This window comes from Schistocerca nitens, chromosome 6, assembly GCF_023898315.1.
Source record: "Schistocerca nitens isolate TAMUIC-IGC-003100 chromosome 6, iqSchNite1.1, whole genome shotgun sequence".
NCBI lineage: Eukaryota > Metazoa > Arthropoda > Insecta > Orthoptera > Acrididae > Schistocerca > Schistocerca nitens.
The window spans coordinates 450,996,170-451,014,151 of record NC_064619.1 but is presented as its reverse complement, the minus strand read 5'-3'; the positions used below and the strand labels follow the sequence as shown (position 1 = coordinate 451,014,151).

General features: G+C 38.7%; 1 protein-coding gene across 3 annotated transcripts in view; it reads left to right on the top strand.

The window, feature by feature from the left end:
* LOC126262326 (uncharacterized) overlaps positions 1–17,982 on the top strand; it is a 422,509-nt gene that overhangs the window by 402,750 nt on the left and 1,777 nt on the right. For all 3 annotated transcript variants that reach the window (XM_049958882.1, XM_049958881.1, XM_049958880.1), the window contains 3 exons: positions 6,790–6,888; positions 6,979–8,028; positions 10,978–11,127. In XM_049958882.1, the coding sequence (XP_049814839.1) occupies positions 6,790–6,888; positions 6,979–8,028; positions 10,978–11,127 (1,299 nt within the window). The remainder of the gene's footprint in view (positions 1–6,789; positions 6,889–6,978; positions 8,029–10,977; positions 11,128–17,982) is intronic.

Sequence of the window (17,982 nt, the reverse complement as noted above, 5' to 3'; positions counted from 1 at the left end):
AAACTAGGTAACATAGATATAGCTCCTAACTGCTAATTTATAATAATAATTTTTGTGGAGCTATCCTGATAATGGTCAACAGCCTTGCCGCAGTTGGTAACACTGACTCCCATCAGATACTGAAGTTGAGTGCTATCGAGCTTGGCTGGTCCTTTGATAGGTGACTGTCCAGGCTACTGAGCGTTGTTGTCAAGCGGGGTGTCCTCAGGCCTTGTGAAGTCAATTGAGCAGCTACTTGACTGATTAGATTAGATTTAGATTAAACTTACTTTCATTCCAATTGATCCATAGTGAGGAGGTCCTCCAGGATGCAGAACATGTCAGAAAAACTATAATACATTACAAATATTTACAACTAAAACAAATGAGCTAATGTACCTTCCACAGGTCCCAAGTGGAATGATCAGATTAAAAAATGTTTTTTATTTATTTATATGGTATTAAACATATAACAGAACTACTACAGTACACACACACACATAAACAAACAAACAAAAGCAGTTAGTTCTACTGAGAAATTCATCAGTGGACTGAATTTCATGGTTGTTAAGCGTTTTATGGCTGCTGGTAAGTTATTGAAAATGTGTGTTCTTGAATAATGCACACCTTTTTGTACAGGAGTAAGTGACTAAATCCTTGTGAAGATTATTCTTATTTCTAGTATTGATTCCATGAACTGAGCTGTTGGTTTGAAAAAATGATATATTTTTAATGACAAATTTCATTAAGGAATAAATATATTGGGAAGCAGTAGTTCGTATGCCTAGTTCCCTAAACAGGCCTCTGCAGGATGTTCTTGAGTTCACACCACATATAACTCTTATTGCACGTTTTTGTGCCCGGAAAACTGTAGCTTAGCTTGATGAATTACCCCAAAAAAATAATCCCATATGACATTATGGAGTGAAAGTAAGCATAGTAAGCCAGCTTTTTCCTTTTTGTATCTCTCTATGTCTGGCATAATTCGCATTGCAAATAGAGATTTGTTTAGACGCTTCAGCAGTTCTGTGGTGTGCTCCTCCCAGTTGAATTTATTGTCAAGCTGTAATCCCAAGAATTTAACAGCAGATAGAAGTATCTGCTTGTCATCATCTGAGAAGTAGTGGCCCCATTCATGAGAACTGAAAACAAAAAAAAATTGTATTTCTGGGGATCACAGCCTCCAAATGCTTAATAAACATAAACTGTAATGCAGTGTTTATTTAATTGTGCAATTAGCTAATTTCAACTAAGCTTCATTGTCAAGCACATTTGTAACATCTGTATTTCATGTCATTTTCAAATCAGTCTTAATTACAAATAAAAAGTAGCCATGATTAAATAAACATTGCATTACAGCCTACTACGGACCATGTTTACATTTATTAAAACTGACAATAGCTGGGAGAGCAGTTTGCTGACCACATGTCCCTCCATATCTGCATCCAGTGAGGCCTATTAGCTGAGGATGACACGGCGGTCGCTCGGTACAGTTAGGCCTTCCGAGGCCTGTTTGGACGGAGTATTATAATAACGGTGATCTTTCACGTAAGCCACACTTCCCATATAATTTCCAGCTGAAGTCTATTATTCAGTTCCCTCTTTCAACAGAAAATGTAATATTTTAATTCTATGCTAAGTATTACCTCTTGGTATTTGATCAAAGCCATAACATTTACACAGGAATGTGCATGATTGTATGTATGTTGATGTGAAAATGGAAATAATGGCTTTTCAAATAAATAACATTTATTACATTCGAATGTGAGAAATGTGTTTGTCGCCCTTGTTGTTAATAGCTGACAGCAAGGAGGGGCGAGAAGGATGGGAACAGGGGATAAGTGTCGACGTATTATTCTTTGCAATAATTCTCACATATTTCCAGTAATTATTTCTGCAAATGTGCTACACAGGTATAGAACTGCAATACTGTAAACTTAGCAGTTACTGAATAACTTGGATTTATTTGGGTTCCACATTGCTTGCGGGATATTACATTATTTTTCTTAATGCAGCGGCAGGTTTAGTGCTGTCACACAGTCAAGATGGAAGTAAATCTTTGTAGAACTGATCCCATATAAAGTTCCCAATCATTTCTCTGTCACTCCTTCATGCAGCCCTTATTAAGGTGCTAAAAAGCCAACATACTGGCATAGGGATCCTGAAACAATTCTCAGTACAACCTAAACATGGCTGTAGTAAACTTGACCAGATCCCACGAGGATGCCCCCTCCCCTTGTTACACAATATAATCACATCAGTAGTTTACTACCTGTGGACGAAGAAGATACATGGTGACTTGCTGAGTTTTTGGTTTACAAGGCCAAGCTACTTCAATAGCCTCTGGAGAACATGGCCATGCTATACCACACGTGTTTTCATTTATGAACCAAAATGCACCAGTCAAGTAAAAAGGAAAAAGAAGGTGTGGAATTTCGAAGTTGAAAACAAGATCACACCAGGAATTTGGACCTTTTGAAATTCTACAGGGTACTGCAGAGCACAACAAGCAACTGTAGAATTAAGAGTCCTGTAGTTCAGTTGCATGGCTGCACGATAATGAAGACCATCTTGGCCCAATCCTGGGCTGTTAAAAAGTCGATTGCCTGACCAATTTCATGATGGTTGTATGAACTCAGATGTTGGCTCTGTGTGATGGATAAATCCATTTACAAGGCTAGATGTAAAATTTGTTCAAAGTTTATTTCCTATTTTTCTGCCATAATTTTTTTTTTTAATTTTCAGTGTAACACTAAGACAGTTGACACATGAATAGAAATATTTTTGTAATTCATTGGATACCCTGGATATTATCATAACAAGGAAGTAATTTCAGATCGCTGAACCTAAAGGGTAGTATGAATATTCATAGAAATAAAATAAAAAATGAACTTAGCATAAACTAATGAACTATGCTCACCACTTACGTGTCAAAGTAATATACTTAAAAGCTTTGAGTGGATACCTATGAACTGTTTGTGATACAGTAAGTTTTGAGCAAATTTAGTTTTGGGGCAGGATACAGTCTCAAGCTTTGTGATACAGTAAGTTTTATGCAAATTTAGTTCTTGGGACAGGATACATTTTCAAGCTTGCAGAATCACTTATCAAAAATGACAATCTTAGAATCATGTCCCACAAACATATATTACAGTCTGAACCACAAACCTATATTATAGTCTGACAGTATACAGGGTGTTACAAAAAGCTACGGCCAAACTTTCAGGAAACATTCCTCACACACAAATAAAGAAAAGATGTTATGTGGACATGTGTCCGGAAACTCTTAATTTCCATGTTAGAGCTCATTTTAGTTTCGTCCACCTACGCTCAATGGAGCATGTTATCATGATTTCATACGGGATACTCTACCTGTGCTGCTAGAATATGTGCCTTTACAAGTACGACACAACATGTGGTTCATGCACGATGGAGCTCCTGCACATTTCAGTCGAAGTGTTCGTATGCTTCTCAACAACAGATTCGGTGACCGAGGGATTGGTAGAGGCGGACCAATTCCATGGCCTCCATGCTCTCCTGACCTCAACCCTCTTGACTTTCATTTATGGGGGCATTTGAAAGCTCTTGTCTACGCAACCCCGGTGCCAAATGTAGAGACTCTTCGTGCTCGTATTGTGGACGGCTGTGATACGCCATTCTCCAGGGCTGCATCAGCACATCAGGGATTCCATGGGACGGAGAGTGGATGCATGTATCCTCGCTAACGGAGGACATTTTGAACATTTCCTGTAACAAAGATTTTGAAGTCACACTGGTATGTTCTGTTGCTGTGTGTTTCCATTCCATGATTAATGTGATTTGAAGAGAAGTAATAAAATGAGCTCTAACATGGAAAGTAAGCGTTTCCAGACACATGTCCACATAACATATTTTCTTTCTTTGTGTGTGAAGAATGTTTCCTGAAAGTTTGGCCGTACCTTTTTGTAACACCCTGTATTGTGGAAAAACAGAGATGTACAGTTTTTTTAATTTTTTCCAGTCCCTACTTTGTGTTATATAAGTAATCTTTTATTTTATAGTTTGTATTATTTGAGAGGTTTGCTTTAACTTCCATTTTCAAAATGTTAGTTTTGTTTCTCTCTTCTAGTTCCTGAGCAATGGGGTTGTACAGTTTGAGTCCATTGCAAAAAATATAGTTCTTTGTGTATGTTACGTTTTCCTCTCGTTCCATGATCAAATGACCTAAATCTCTGAAAGTTATTATATCAACACAGTAACTTTGGTAGCTCTACTGGAGAAACACTCTTTATTGTCTGTCGGAACATGTTGATTTCTCTCTCTCTTTTATGACACCTTTATGAAGAGATACGAGAAATACACAGGTAGATCAAAGAAGTTTGTGCTGAAAAGTAATTAAACATCTCTGATGAATTAAGATTTTTTTAAACATGTAGGCCAAAATTTAAAGTTGTGTTACAGTCGTTACTCCTAGTGTCATAAATCACAATACACATTTGTTGTTGTTGTTGTTGTTGTTGTTGTTGTGGACTTCAGTCCTGAGACTGGTTTGATGCAGCTCTCCACGCTGCACTATCCTGTGCAAGCTTCTTCATCTCCCAGTACCTACTGCAACCTACATCCTTCTGAATCTGCTTAGTGTATTCATCACTTGGTCTCCCTCTACGATTTTTACCCTCTACGCTTCCCTCCAATACTAAACTGGTGATCCCTTGATGCCTCAGAACATGTCCTACCAACCGATCCCTTCTTGTAGTCAAGTTGTGCCACAAACTTCTTTTCTCCCCAATCCTATTCAATACCTCCTCATTAGTTATATGATCTACCCATCTAATCTTCAGCATTCTTCTGTAGCACCACATTTCGAAAGCTTCTATTCTCTTCTTGTCCAAACTAGTTATCGTCCATGTTTCACTTTCCCTACATAGCTACGCTCCATACAAATACTTTCAGAAACGACTTCCTGACACTTAAATCAATACTCGATGTTAACAAATTTCTCTTCTTCAGATACGCTTTCCTTGCCATTGCCAGTCTACATTTTATATCTTCTCTACTTTGACCATCATCAGTTATTTTGCTTCCCAAATAGCAAAACTCCTTTACTACTTTAAGTGTCTCATTTCCTAATCTAATTCCCTCAGCATCACCTGACTTAATTCAACTACATTCTATTATCCTCGTTTCTTCTTCATGGATTTTAATACCTACTCCGAATTTTTCTTTTGATTCCTTCACTGCTTGCTCAATATAGAGATTGACTAACATCGGGGAGAGGCTACGACCCTGTCTCACTCCCTTCCCAACCACTGCTTCCCTTTGATGTCCCTCGACTCTTATAACTGCCATCTGGTTTCTGTACAGATTGTAAATAGCTTTTTGCTCCCTGTATTTTACCCCTGCCACCTTCAGAATTTGAAAGAGAGTATTTAAACGGTAATCCACATTTAAACGGTAATCCACCTTGAGAAAACTAAAAATACACAAGAAGACAGTACTTATACTTAGGATGTGAAATTCCAAGTACTGCCAATAGACAGTTTGAAGTAGAAAAAACTGTAATTAGCTTTCAGAACTGTCACTTCCTTTACTCTTTGTCCAATATGTAGGAATTACCACCACTAAACCAGCTAAACACTGAATGCAAACAGAAGACCTGTCTGTCTTGTGGATATCCAGTACTTTATTGCTGAGCGTACTGTACAGACTGACTCATGCTACAACACACAGGCCATTTGGATTTTCCTGAAATCGGAAAATGGGAACTTGCCTTCCGATATCTGTTTGCATCCCACCACCCTCCTGCAGTTATCCTCACTCCCCCCCCCCCTCCTCTCTCTCTCTCTCTCTCTCTCTGTGTGTGTGTGTGTGTGTGTGTGTGTGTGTGTGTGCGCGCGCCCTAACTTGCACTATTTTCTCGACTTTTCATTTCTCTCCCTCTTAATCCATATTTACTTCACACTCTATCCTTCTATCACTTCTAGACTGAAGCTGCCATAGTGCTCATCACTATACTGTCTTTGACCTACTGCTCTGACATCTCTGCTTTCATCTTTGTCCCCCCTTAACCTCACAATATGTGGATCCCTCTCAACACCTGAGTGAGATGTTTCAACTTTCAACCTTCCTTAAAATATTCCCCTTCCTCCCTGTAGGAGAAACTAACAATTTAAATGTTAAGCACAGCATCATTTTTATTGACAGCCTATGTCATGTTTTCTGCCAAAAGGATCAGCCGTCATAGTTTTCGTTTGGAAGAAATTGCTTCACACTTCAAACAGTAGAAACTCCAGGTTGGAATATCAACAATATAAGGGAAATATAGATTGCTGCTTACTGTAAAGATGACATGTTAAGTTGCAGAAAAATATAATTAAAAGTCACTTACACATTAGCCACAGCCTTCATCAAAACACACACACAAACACACACACACACACACCACTGGATTCTGGTCCAAGCTGCCAGAGATGGCGATCATGTGAGTGTGAGGTGCACTTGCTTGTATGAATGAGTGTGTGTGCGTTTCTCTTTCTTTTTCTGATGAAGGCTCTGGCTGAAAGCTAATGCATAAGTGTCTTTTAATTGTGCCTGTCTGCAACTTAATGTGTCGTCTTTAGGGTAAGTGGCAATCTATCTTTTCCCTATATTGTTGCCTCACACTGTACTAAACACGAGTTTGGTTGAAGCATTGTTTGCATTTTCCACCACAGTTTGGATTTAGCCTGTCTTAATCTTAGTCTTGTAATGAAAAAAGCAAACAAACAAAAGAAAAAGATAGCTATTTGCTAGACGTAACCTTCCTGGAGTAATATAAATGATTTTTTACAGGTAAGTGTCAAGGAGGAGGCACCTCATAATAACACTGAGAAGGTACCAGTATCGAACAGAAAGAGTTCTGTTAACTATGAGAGTGATCCTGAAATTCCGGTGAGTCTCAGATCTCTTGTTTTATATGTAAATATAACATTGTATGCCACTTTTTTTTCGCTTGTTCTCCTAACAAACCATTTGTTGCAGGCTCCTGGAACAGTGATAAGTGAAATTGCTCGCTGGCAGAGTGTCATCAATGAAACTGAACAACTCTGGATGAAAAATGCAGAGGCTGTAACGTCAGACAATTCCAACAACTTACATAAAATTGAAAATGTGAAAAATGATAGCAAAAGCAGAAGTATTAATACTAATAAAAGTGAAATGAGACCAAAAATTGCAGAAATTTACCTTCAAGAGATTAGCAAAACAAAAACAAAAGAAGACCTGAATGGAAAAACCGTGAATAATGTTGAGACATATGAGGATGATATAAACAGTTTACGACAGAACAGGATTGTGAAAACAAAGGTTTCAAGTATGAATAGCCAGGAGAGCAGCAACACACACAGTACACAGAAAGATGTTGGAGAAGCATACATACAAGAGATAAACAGCTTAAGACAAAATGGAGGCATTAAGAATAAAATTTCAAATATAAGTGTTTCAGACAATAATAATATTAATGGAAGGAGAGGGCTTGATAACACTGTTGAAGTAAAACATAAAATTCATGAGACAGCAGGGACTTTTGTTCAACATAATGACAATACAAAACAAAATGGAAATGTTAAAGCGAGAACAGGTGCTCATAATTACCAAATAAACAACAGCAGCAACCCGAAGGAAAATAAAGTGACATCTGAAACACCACAACAAACTATCCAAAATGGACACAGCAAACGAAATGTTAAACCAGTGCCAAAACCAAGAACAGAAGGAAACATTGATATAGTTCACTTGAAAACAAATATCAGTGAGACAGTTTCACATATTGAGATTGTGAACAAAAGTCCAGAAATAACTGTTAGCACAGCATCAGATAACAGTGAAAGCGATGTAAATAATACATTTAGACAAGCAATGAAAGAACGACATTTACATTCATCGTGTAAACAAGATACGATGTCGGTAACAAGTGAAGGCAGTATTAATTCATCAGATAGTGAAGTCTACAATCTCTTGCCATCAGTGAAACGATTAGCCAAACAGTTCCAAGGAATGCATGAGAGTGACTCATCAGCTTCTTCAGTCAAGGTAACTGTTTCTTTCATTGTTTGTTGTATGTCCCAGAAATACAAAATCACTGTGAAGCATGATGGCAGTTCTGTAAAGAGTGTGTGTGTGTGTGTGTGTGAGAGAGAGAGAGAGAGAGAGACTTTCAATTATCTCTTGTTTATGTGCCAATACACTGCTCTGTGCTTCTATAGTATGTTGACTTATCTTTCCTCATGCCAATACTGGTATGATTTTTCCAGTACGTATTACATCAGTCAGAAACAGAGTACTGGGTGAGCACTGACTTTGAATGTTGAAAACATCTTATAAGGAAAAGTCTACGAAAACTGGAGTACCTGCAAAAATGTTAAGAGGATCATACTGAAAATTATGTGCAAGAGGATGATACTGAACTTGTGTGCAAACCATTTGTTGGATCAACAATTTCAATGATTGCTTTATCATAATCTAGAAACTCTATAAAATGTGTTGACACATTGTGAGGTCATTAACTACTTTTGTATAGCCTTAGGCTAAAATTGCAAAATGGCTGGCACCAATTTCCTTCCTAATGAGATAAAATCTACTATCTAAATTCATTTCCAACTCCAGCATGCGTACTGAGAGGGATGCGTGGATGTCAGCAGTGTTAAGAGATGGATCACATACTTCAGAGATGGGAACATAAGCATCCACGATCAGCTCGTAGTGATCGTTCTCAAAATGCCTGCTATGCAACAAGGAAAAAGTTGATGAGTTCATTGAAAAAGACAAACTGTCATTGTCAGTGTAATCACAACAATACTTACAATAGGGCATATTCCGGTGCAGAAATAACTCAAAGCTTGGAATACTGAAAAGTTTGTGTCCAAAGACCAGGAAGTTTAGAAATGAACCATCATCCAAAACTTTCTTCAGAGCTTCCGAAAGTAAATGAATAATTCCAGAATAATCAAAATATCCACGGGTGTACTGTCGGTCTACAGTGTCCAACGGGCACAATATTTCGGCGACATGTATGAACGCCGAAATATTGTGCCCGTTGGACACTGTAGACAGACAGTACACCCGTGGATATTTTGATTATCAAGTACGCCGGGAGAAACTCAAGAATTACAATTCCAGAATAAATTTTCACTTTGCAATGTACCGCACTGAACTGAAACTTCATTCTGGAAACAACCTTCAAGGGTGCGGCTAAGCCATGTCTCCACAGTATCCTTTCTTCCAGGAATGATAGTCTCACTATTTATGCGAGAGAACTTCTGTGATGTTGGGAAGGTGGGAGATGGTGTACTGGCAAAAGTGGTGGATCATGATTTGTGCTCAGACAGCTCAGTTGGTAGAGCACTTGCTCGCAAAAGGGAAAGGACCCAGATTCGGGTACTGGTCCAGCATACAGTTTTAATCTTCCAGGCAGTTTGACAAGAGTAAATTTTCTAAAGTATATTGTGGCAAGTTATGATAACCAGTTGCATCATTAGGACCCCAAAACAAAACACTAGAATACAGAAAAGAACCATTTGCAGCTACAATCAAAAAAGAAAGTGACGACAGTACAGTCTACTGGGAATATTATGAGCAACTTGTGGGTTACAGACAGTTCCACAATGGTCAATTTTCAAGAACCTGGGTGGACAGTTAATGCTGTCTGCTACATCAAGTCACTTTTGAAACTCCTCCACACATTGCATGATAAATGCCTTGGGAAATCATTGTGATGCAAGTGCATAGGAGTCTGCAGCCACAGTCTGATAAAATGAAAGTTTTCTGGGCATAGATCTGCATCATGTTTAAAATAACTGCCACTGGATGAATGAAACTGCTGTTCTGACCATAGCTGCTGCCATGGCCTTCCTCTCAGTCTCAAACTGTGGCCGAAATATCAGATTTATTTGAGCCATGATAGTTATTTTACATGACATGGCTCTACATCTAGAAAACATTATGTTAAGAACATCCTGCAGCACAATAACATGTTGTCATGGTGGTGAAAATTAGGACACCCTCACCATAGTCCAACTGTTGAATAAAACAATAAGTTTACTGTTACCAGTCACTGTTTACATATTTCTGCAAGTATTTCAAAGGTTTGAACCTCTGTCAACAGGTGGATTTACATGGCAGGTTAATGTTGTGTTGTGACTTTGGATTAATACAATAAAAATACCTCCATAGAGGGATTTTTATTTTTATTGTATTTTACTTTCAAACTTATAATATTGTCCATCCTTCCAGTCCAAGACCTCCATAAAACTGTGAGTTATGGACTGAAATAACACAACATGTACATGCCATATTAGTTCATATAAATCCATCTGGTGATGGAGGTTTAAACATTCGAAAAATGTTGTCGAAACAAACTAACAGTGCTGGTAACAGTAAACTTACTGTATTGTTTCGTATCAGTAACAGTCACAGTAAAGCCTAACCAAAAATTATGTTGATGATTATTGCTTTAGAACTTTCTAATCACAACTAAATAAAACAATTTTTTCTTGCCATACATGTTTCGTCTTTATTATTGACAAGGCATCTTTAGCAGTAAACTTCATAGATGCTGGCCTACATGAGTTCTTTTTCCTGTTTTACTGTATTTCTTCTGCTTTCTGACATACGAAATTTCAGTTTTTAACAGCTTTAAGAAATGAATGTTTGTTTACTTGATATTACACACAACTGAGAAAGGCAGGACAAGAAATAGTTAATGATCTAATCAAAACATTTTCACAATGATTACCAGCATTTCAGTTCTGAGAAATAACAGCTACAAAACTAACACTTAAGGGCAACCAGTAAGTGCTTTGTCAATATCTTTGGGCAGCTGGAGCAGAATTATATGCTGTGGGAATCTTCAGACCTATAGAATTACGGGAAAATGTATGCAGAGAAATAGAGACTACATTGAAAAATTACAGAAAAGTCTGGTGGAAATTCCATACAAAAGAGATGAAAATATTGTGTATAACCCATCTCTTTCATTTCTAGTGTCCAAGCCCTGTGCCGATGTGGAATCGAACAGATGGGAAGCTGAAGACAGCGTCAACTCCAGAGAGACTCACCCCAGATGCAACCCCTCCTATGGAGGGCCCCATGAGTGGAAGACACAACCTAAGCCCAAATCATGCAACGCGAGAGGTTAGCTACTTGCGTCACCATAAAGATGTTAAGGCAGTTCATAGAAAGTGAGAGTCATTTCAATACACACTTGTGGTGCTGGAATGAACACTGCTGCTTTTTTCTTTTTTAATAAAGTTACACTTCTGTTGTCCTGCTTCAGCACCTTTTCCTCAAAAAACAGTACGAGCTTGTACAGAAGAAATTTTCTTGATGCTGCAAAACAGTTGCATTTATATACCGTAATAATCTGCTTCTTTCACAGCTTCTCCAGACATGGAATACTGATACACTTGCTTCCCACTACACAAGACTGGTCCCACTGCAAAAATAAATTTTCTACATGTAATCTATGTCATTTTGCACAGCAGCATGTGAAGCTATGTACAATACTTGCAGGCACATTTATTACATATCACTGCCTCCCATGGACCTCATATAGCTATGGTCAATCAAACTTAAATTTCTTGCACACCACACACAGCAGCAGACCGTATAAACTAATTTTTGTGCCCAAGTCTGCTCGATGGATTCTTGCACAATTTTGAACTCCTTGAAAATAATGTTTTTTATTTTTTTTAAGCTTGCAAATCGGATAATATATTGTTTCTAGCTATGAAGATGCGGTACCTTAATACAACACCCCAGACAGTGTAGCATCTAGGAATTCCAGATGATGATAACTGTGGCAAAAATTTATAAAATCTGAAATATTGTATGTACAGTTACAAAGAGAGAGTGGTAGGTTGATTCTTACCTTGAGGTGGTGAAATACCAAGCACTGTCAACAGACACATTTAAAAGTAGAAAAAACTCCACCTGGTATTTGGTAGTGTTAGTTCCTTGCTCCAGGAGAAAAGGAAGATAAATTGGGAAAGGTCACTCAGATACCTGTGTTGAGAAGTAACCAGCTCCTGTGAGGAGGATGAGGGGTGCTTTTATGCCTCACTGCATTGAAAATAAAATAAAATCAAAGCAGGAGAATGGTTGCACTATCTACCTCTAATACTGGTTCAAACAATGGAAAGTCCAGGTTGGACTATCAACAGTATTATGAAAAGGGTAGACTGCTTCTCACAGTAAAGATGATACATTGATTTGTAGACTGTTACACATTGAGCTTTTGGCCAAAGCCTTTCTCAGAAAAGAAAACACATTCACACAAGCAAGCACACTTCACACACTCATGACCACTGTCCCTGACCTCTCTGACCAGGATACAGCTGTCATGGTGAATGAAAACAGCAATCCAGAATGGGGCCAGGAAGGGGGAGGGATAGCAGGCTTGGCAGAGAGGAGATTGCTGTCTGATGGAGCGTTCAGGAACTAGATGGCAGAAGGACAAGGCTGCCAGGTGCAGCATTGGAGGCTGTGGTGAAGGAGGCAGAGGAGCAGAGAAGGGGAGGAGACCAAGGTATATTTGGCAGAGCGCGGCACACAATTATGGTGGGGGAATGTGAATTCGGATGAGACAATAGGAGAGATGGGCAGAAATTTTTCAGTGGAAGGCGAGGGGACAGTAGGGTACCGTAGGTTGCAGCTGGGATAATTTCAGGAGCAGAGAATATGTTGTAAGGGAAACTCCCATCTGCACAGTTCAAAAAAGCTGGTGGTGGTTGGGATCCAGATAGCCTGGCTTGTAAAGCAGCCATTAAACTCAAGCTTACTATGTTCAGCTGCATATTGTGCCACAGATTGGTCCATTTTGCTCTTGGCCATAGTTTGGTAGCTGACAGTAATCCTAGTGGGCAGCTTGTTGGTAATAAATAAGAATCTGTGCAATGATTACAGCAGAGCTGGTATATGAGGTACATCACATAATGCTCATTCTTTAAGCTTATCCAGCCTCTCTTCCAAAGATAATCATTTATGAAAAATAATGGTTTTCACACACTTTATTACACAATCAGTTTCAGTCTCAAAATGACCCTCTTCAGTTGTCTACGTACAACATAAAGACCAAAGTGAAGCACACTGAGTAATTACAAAAACAGTCAAAATTTTGTAATCGTCATTCATAACCTATTTGCTACTTACCTTATGCCACCATAATCAGATTTATGACGAATCACAACTGCTACGAAGCATCATGTCAACACACCAACATGTTAATTCAGATATAAATCTGGAGCACATGGTAGATTTGTGGCAAAAAACTTGGCATAACTTGAAGCTGTAAGTCATCACCTCATGAAAATAATACTATTTATGTACCAATACACTTTCATATGGACCATACTTGTCTGTTACAATTTGGGTAGTGGATCTCTGATATGTCCAATATCTGGCCATTGTACTTACTTGATACAGTTACTAAGTGGTGCAGCACACCTCTAGAACAGGTTGCATTAGTGTCTTGTATGCAGTTTAACACATGTACCCATCTTATCCAGAGTACTCCCAATGAATGTAAGCCTCCCATTCATCTTCTCTATTATTGGACTTGCATTTGGGTGCTTGATGGTTCAAATCCATGTTCAGCCATCCATATTTTAGTTTTCCTCCAGATTTTGGTTTTCTGTGATTTCTCTAAACTCCTATAGGCAAATAATGGGGTGGTTCCTTTGAAAAGGGCACAGCCAATTTCCTTCCTTGTCCTTTGATAATCCAAGTTTGTGCTCTGTCTCTACTGATCTCACTGTCAACTGGACATTAAAGTCTAATCTCCCTTCCTTTCTTATCTGTTACTGATTTTATGTATTCATTCCATCTCACTTTAAACCACTTCATACCATTAGCGTAGACATTTTCACAATAAGACAAGCTACATAATTTAGCTACTAATGTAATCAAGTTCTCTTAGGTTAGTTTCCTGGTTTATGAGTATTACCCACATTGAGAAAGGATTTTCATTCAGTGCACCTAGTAGAAATATTGTTGAAGTCATTCTGGTAGCAAAAGAAATGCAGATACTTGGTACTTAAAAATCTATGACAGGAGATGGTTGGGAGGGGTAGTAAAGTAGACAGTGGCAACTGATTGAAAAGTGCATACAGGGTGGGAAAAATAAAATATTTATAAGCCTGATATGGAATGGGCCCTTGTTAATGAACAGGAGTACCGCCCATCACAGAAAATGCTTGCAACCATAACTTCAGTGCGCAAACCGGTTGACCTGACATTGCACACACACATCTCTGTCGAAAGTACTGTGTTATTACATTCAAGTCCCCCCGTGGGGGCCGAACCACACAATAATAACATAGGTTCGAAGTGGGGCGGTGGTGGGGCGAGTGGATGGCCGTAGCCTGTTGTGGGGCTGTGCACCACCGTGGGCTACAGCGGGGGCAAAGCCTCTCTGTCGTTTCTGGTCCCCAGTTAAATACCTATGTACATACATACATACATACAAGCTAGTACCTATAATTGTCATAACATAAAGCAACCTTTACTGATAATTTATAGTTTTGTACAACACAGGAACAGTTTGCAGCAGTGCTTCCCATTGATTAATTCAACATCTGTGAGGAGTTCCCTGTGTATTGAAATTGTGATGTGCAGATGAATATGTAACTGGGTCAAAAGTAAAATTAACGAAAGGGAACTATAAAATTCTGAGACAGTTCCAGAAGTTACTTACCTTGGCAGTGGTGAATGGCCGGAGGACTTTCAGACAATGGTAATGATTCCAATAGCAAAGAAACAAATATCCGATGGTTGGGTGGGTGGGTGGATGGATGGATTTAATATTGTTGAGTGCGAAACTGCTTGGCCATCAGCGCCATTTCACGTGAGCATGGTATGGGTGAATGAACAGTGCTCTTGTTAAAACAAAAAGGAAAGGCAATACAACGATAGCGACAGTAATAGAAAATGTCACAAATTGTAGGTAGTGCAAGACAGTTTGACTCTTTTTACATGCAGTAAAGTTACGAACCATTAACAACAGATTGGAAAAGGTAATGGAGGAGAATTTTGCTGAAGAGAACTTGGCTTTAAACATAATACAGGCACAAGAGATACAGTAGGACTCTTGCAAATTTTGGGAGAGAAGTTTATTGAAAAGGGAAGAGAGCTATATATGTGTTTATGTGTTTTATACATGAGAAAGGCATTTGATAATGTAGCTTGGGATAAGCTTGCAACTATAATGAAGGAAACGAGAGTTGACTGGAAAACAGGGAGAGTTATAAATTCATTATATTTGAACCAAAAAGTATCAGTGAGAGTGAGAGGAAAAGTACCAACTGGACAGAACTAGGAAAAGGACTAAGATAAAGCTTCTGTCTATCGCCAACACTCTTGAGTCAGTGGTTAGAAAATATGACTGCCCACTGGATGACAAGGAGGCAAAAATTGGAGGAAGAAGAAGAAGAAGAAGAAGAAGAATGTATTGTTTGAGGTTTGCAGATGACATGGTCCTTGTAGTAACAAATGAAAAAGAATTACAGGATGTAGTAGATAACATCGAAGCGAAAGGAAATATTTATGGAATGATAATCTGTACAAAGAAATCAAAAGTAATGGCAATAGGAGGAAATAAAAATGTTAAGATAATGCTGAATGGAGAAATATTCGAACATGTGCAAAACTGTAAATACGTACAAAACATGGTAGAAACCGAATTGAAGAGCAGAACAGATACTAAAACCAGGAAAACAATGACAAAATGAGCATTTTGCAAGAAAAGGAGAATTTTCATGGACAAAGATTTGAGAAAAAGTCCAATAAAATCTTTCATATGGAGTGTCCTGTATGGTGTTGAAACATGGACATTGAGGAAGTAAGACAAAGCAAGACTAGAGGCTTTTGAGATGTGAATATGGTGGAGGATGGCAACAATAGTTGCAGGGATAGAGTGAAAAATGGGGAGGTACTGAGAAGAGCAAAGACAAGAACTGGATGTAATAAAAAAGAGGGAAAATAAACTTGATTAGACATATATTGAGGGGCCCTTTTGTCTCAGAGAAATACGAGGAAGGAAATAGGGGGCAAGGGAGAGAGAAATGCAAAAGAAAATGAAGATTAGCCATTCAAAATACAGTCAACTGTTTACCCCTAAAAAGGAATGTGGCAGAAAATTTGTAGCTGTGTATTTTCCATCACAAAAAAAAAAAAAATAAATAAATAAATAATCACTGTCACAAAAATAATTTCTTGGTATATTGCCTCCCCCCCTCCCCCCCCCCCACACACACACACACAAAACATTCCAGGTAGGAAAAATGTATCTAAAAACAAAGATGATGTGACTTACCAAATGAAAGTGCTGGCAGGTCGACAGACACACACACAAACAAACACAAACATACACACAAAATTCAAGCTTTCGCAACAAACTGTTGCCTCATCAGGAAAGAGGAGAAGGAGAGGGAAAGACGAAAAGATGTGGGTTTTAAGGGAGAGGGTAAGGAGTCATTCCAATCCCGGGAGCGGAAAGACTTACCTTAGGGGGAAAAAAGGACAGGTATACACTCGCACACACACACGGGAAACATTCCACGTGGGAAAAATATATCTAAAAACAAAGATGATGTGACTTACCGAACGAAAGTGCTGGCAGGTCGGTAGACACACAAACAAACACAAACACACACACAAAATTCAAGCTTTCGCAACAAACTGTTGCCTCATCAGGAAAGAGGGAAGGAGAGGGAAAGACGAAAGGATGTGGGTTTTAAGGGAGAGGATAAGGAGTCATTCCAATCCCGGGAGCGGAAAGACTTACCTTAGGGGGAAAAAAGGACAGGTATACACTCGCACACACACACATATCCATCCACACATATACAGACACAAGCAGACATATTTAAAGACAAAAATTTTGGGCAGAGATGTCAGTCGAGGCAACTTTTTGTCTTTAAATATGTCTGCTTGTGTCTGTATGTGTGTGGATGGATATGTGTGTGTGTGCGAGTGTATACCCGTCCTTTTTTCCCCCTAAGGTAAGTCTTTCCGCTCCCGGGATTGGAATGACTCCTTATCCTCTCCCTTAAAACCCACATCCTTTCGTCTTTCCCTCTCCTTCCCCTCTTTCCTGATGAGGCAACAGTTTGTTGCGAAAGCTTGAACTTTGTGTGTATGTTTGTGTTTGTTTGTGTGTCTGTCGACCTGCCAGCACTTTCATTTGGTAAGTCACATCATCTTTGTTTTTAGATATATTTTTCCTACGTGGAATGTTTACCTCTATTATATATATAACAGAGGGAAACATTCCACGTGGAAAAAATATATCTAAAAAGAAAGAAAGTGATGAGACTTACCAAACAAAAGCGCTGGCAGGTCGATAGACACACAAACATACACACAAAATTCTAGCTTTCGCAACAAACGGTTGCTTCGTCAGGAAAGAGGGAAGGAGAGGGAAAGATGAAAGGAAGTGGGTTTTAAGGGAGAGGGTAAGGAGTCATTACAATCCCGGGAGCGGAAAGACTTACCTTAGGGGGAAAAAAGGACGGGTATACACTTGCACACACACACATATCCATCCGCATATACACAGACACAAGCAGACATTTGTAAAGGCAAAGAGTATATCAGCATCCAAGAACATGCAAATGTGTACAAGAACTTCCCATCCTGTGGAATCCCTGCCAGTTCGAAAGAAACTTAGCCACTCCTATAAATTAAATGATTATCAAACTTCAAGGACTGAAAATTACCACTAGCTACATGACAAATATCAGTGTTCACTGTAAAGCTCCACAACAGGCACTGGTGTGTTGTAGACAGATTTCTGTTGTTACTGATGTAAGTAACTAATTTCTTTGACAATGTAATCAGGTAAACACTAGACTTTCAATAGAAAATAAAGAATAGCTATTTAATATAACCGAAGCAGCAGCAGCAGCAGCGTTTTTCCAGGTACATTATCTGCTTTCTTATAACTTGTTAGATTAAATTTGTCTGACATAAGCACATATAGTATTAAGAATT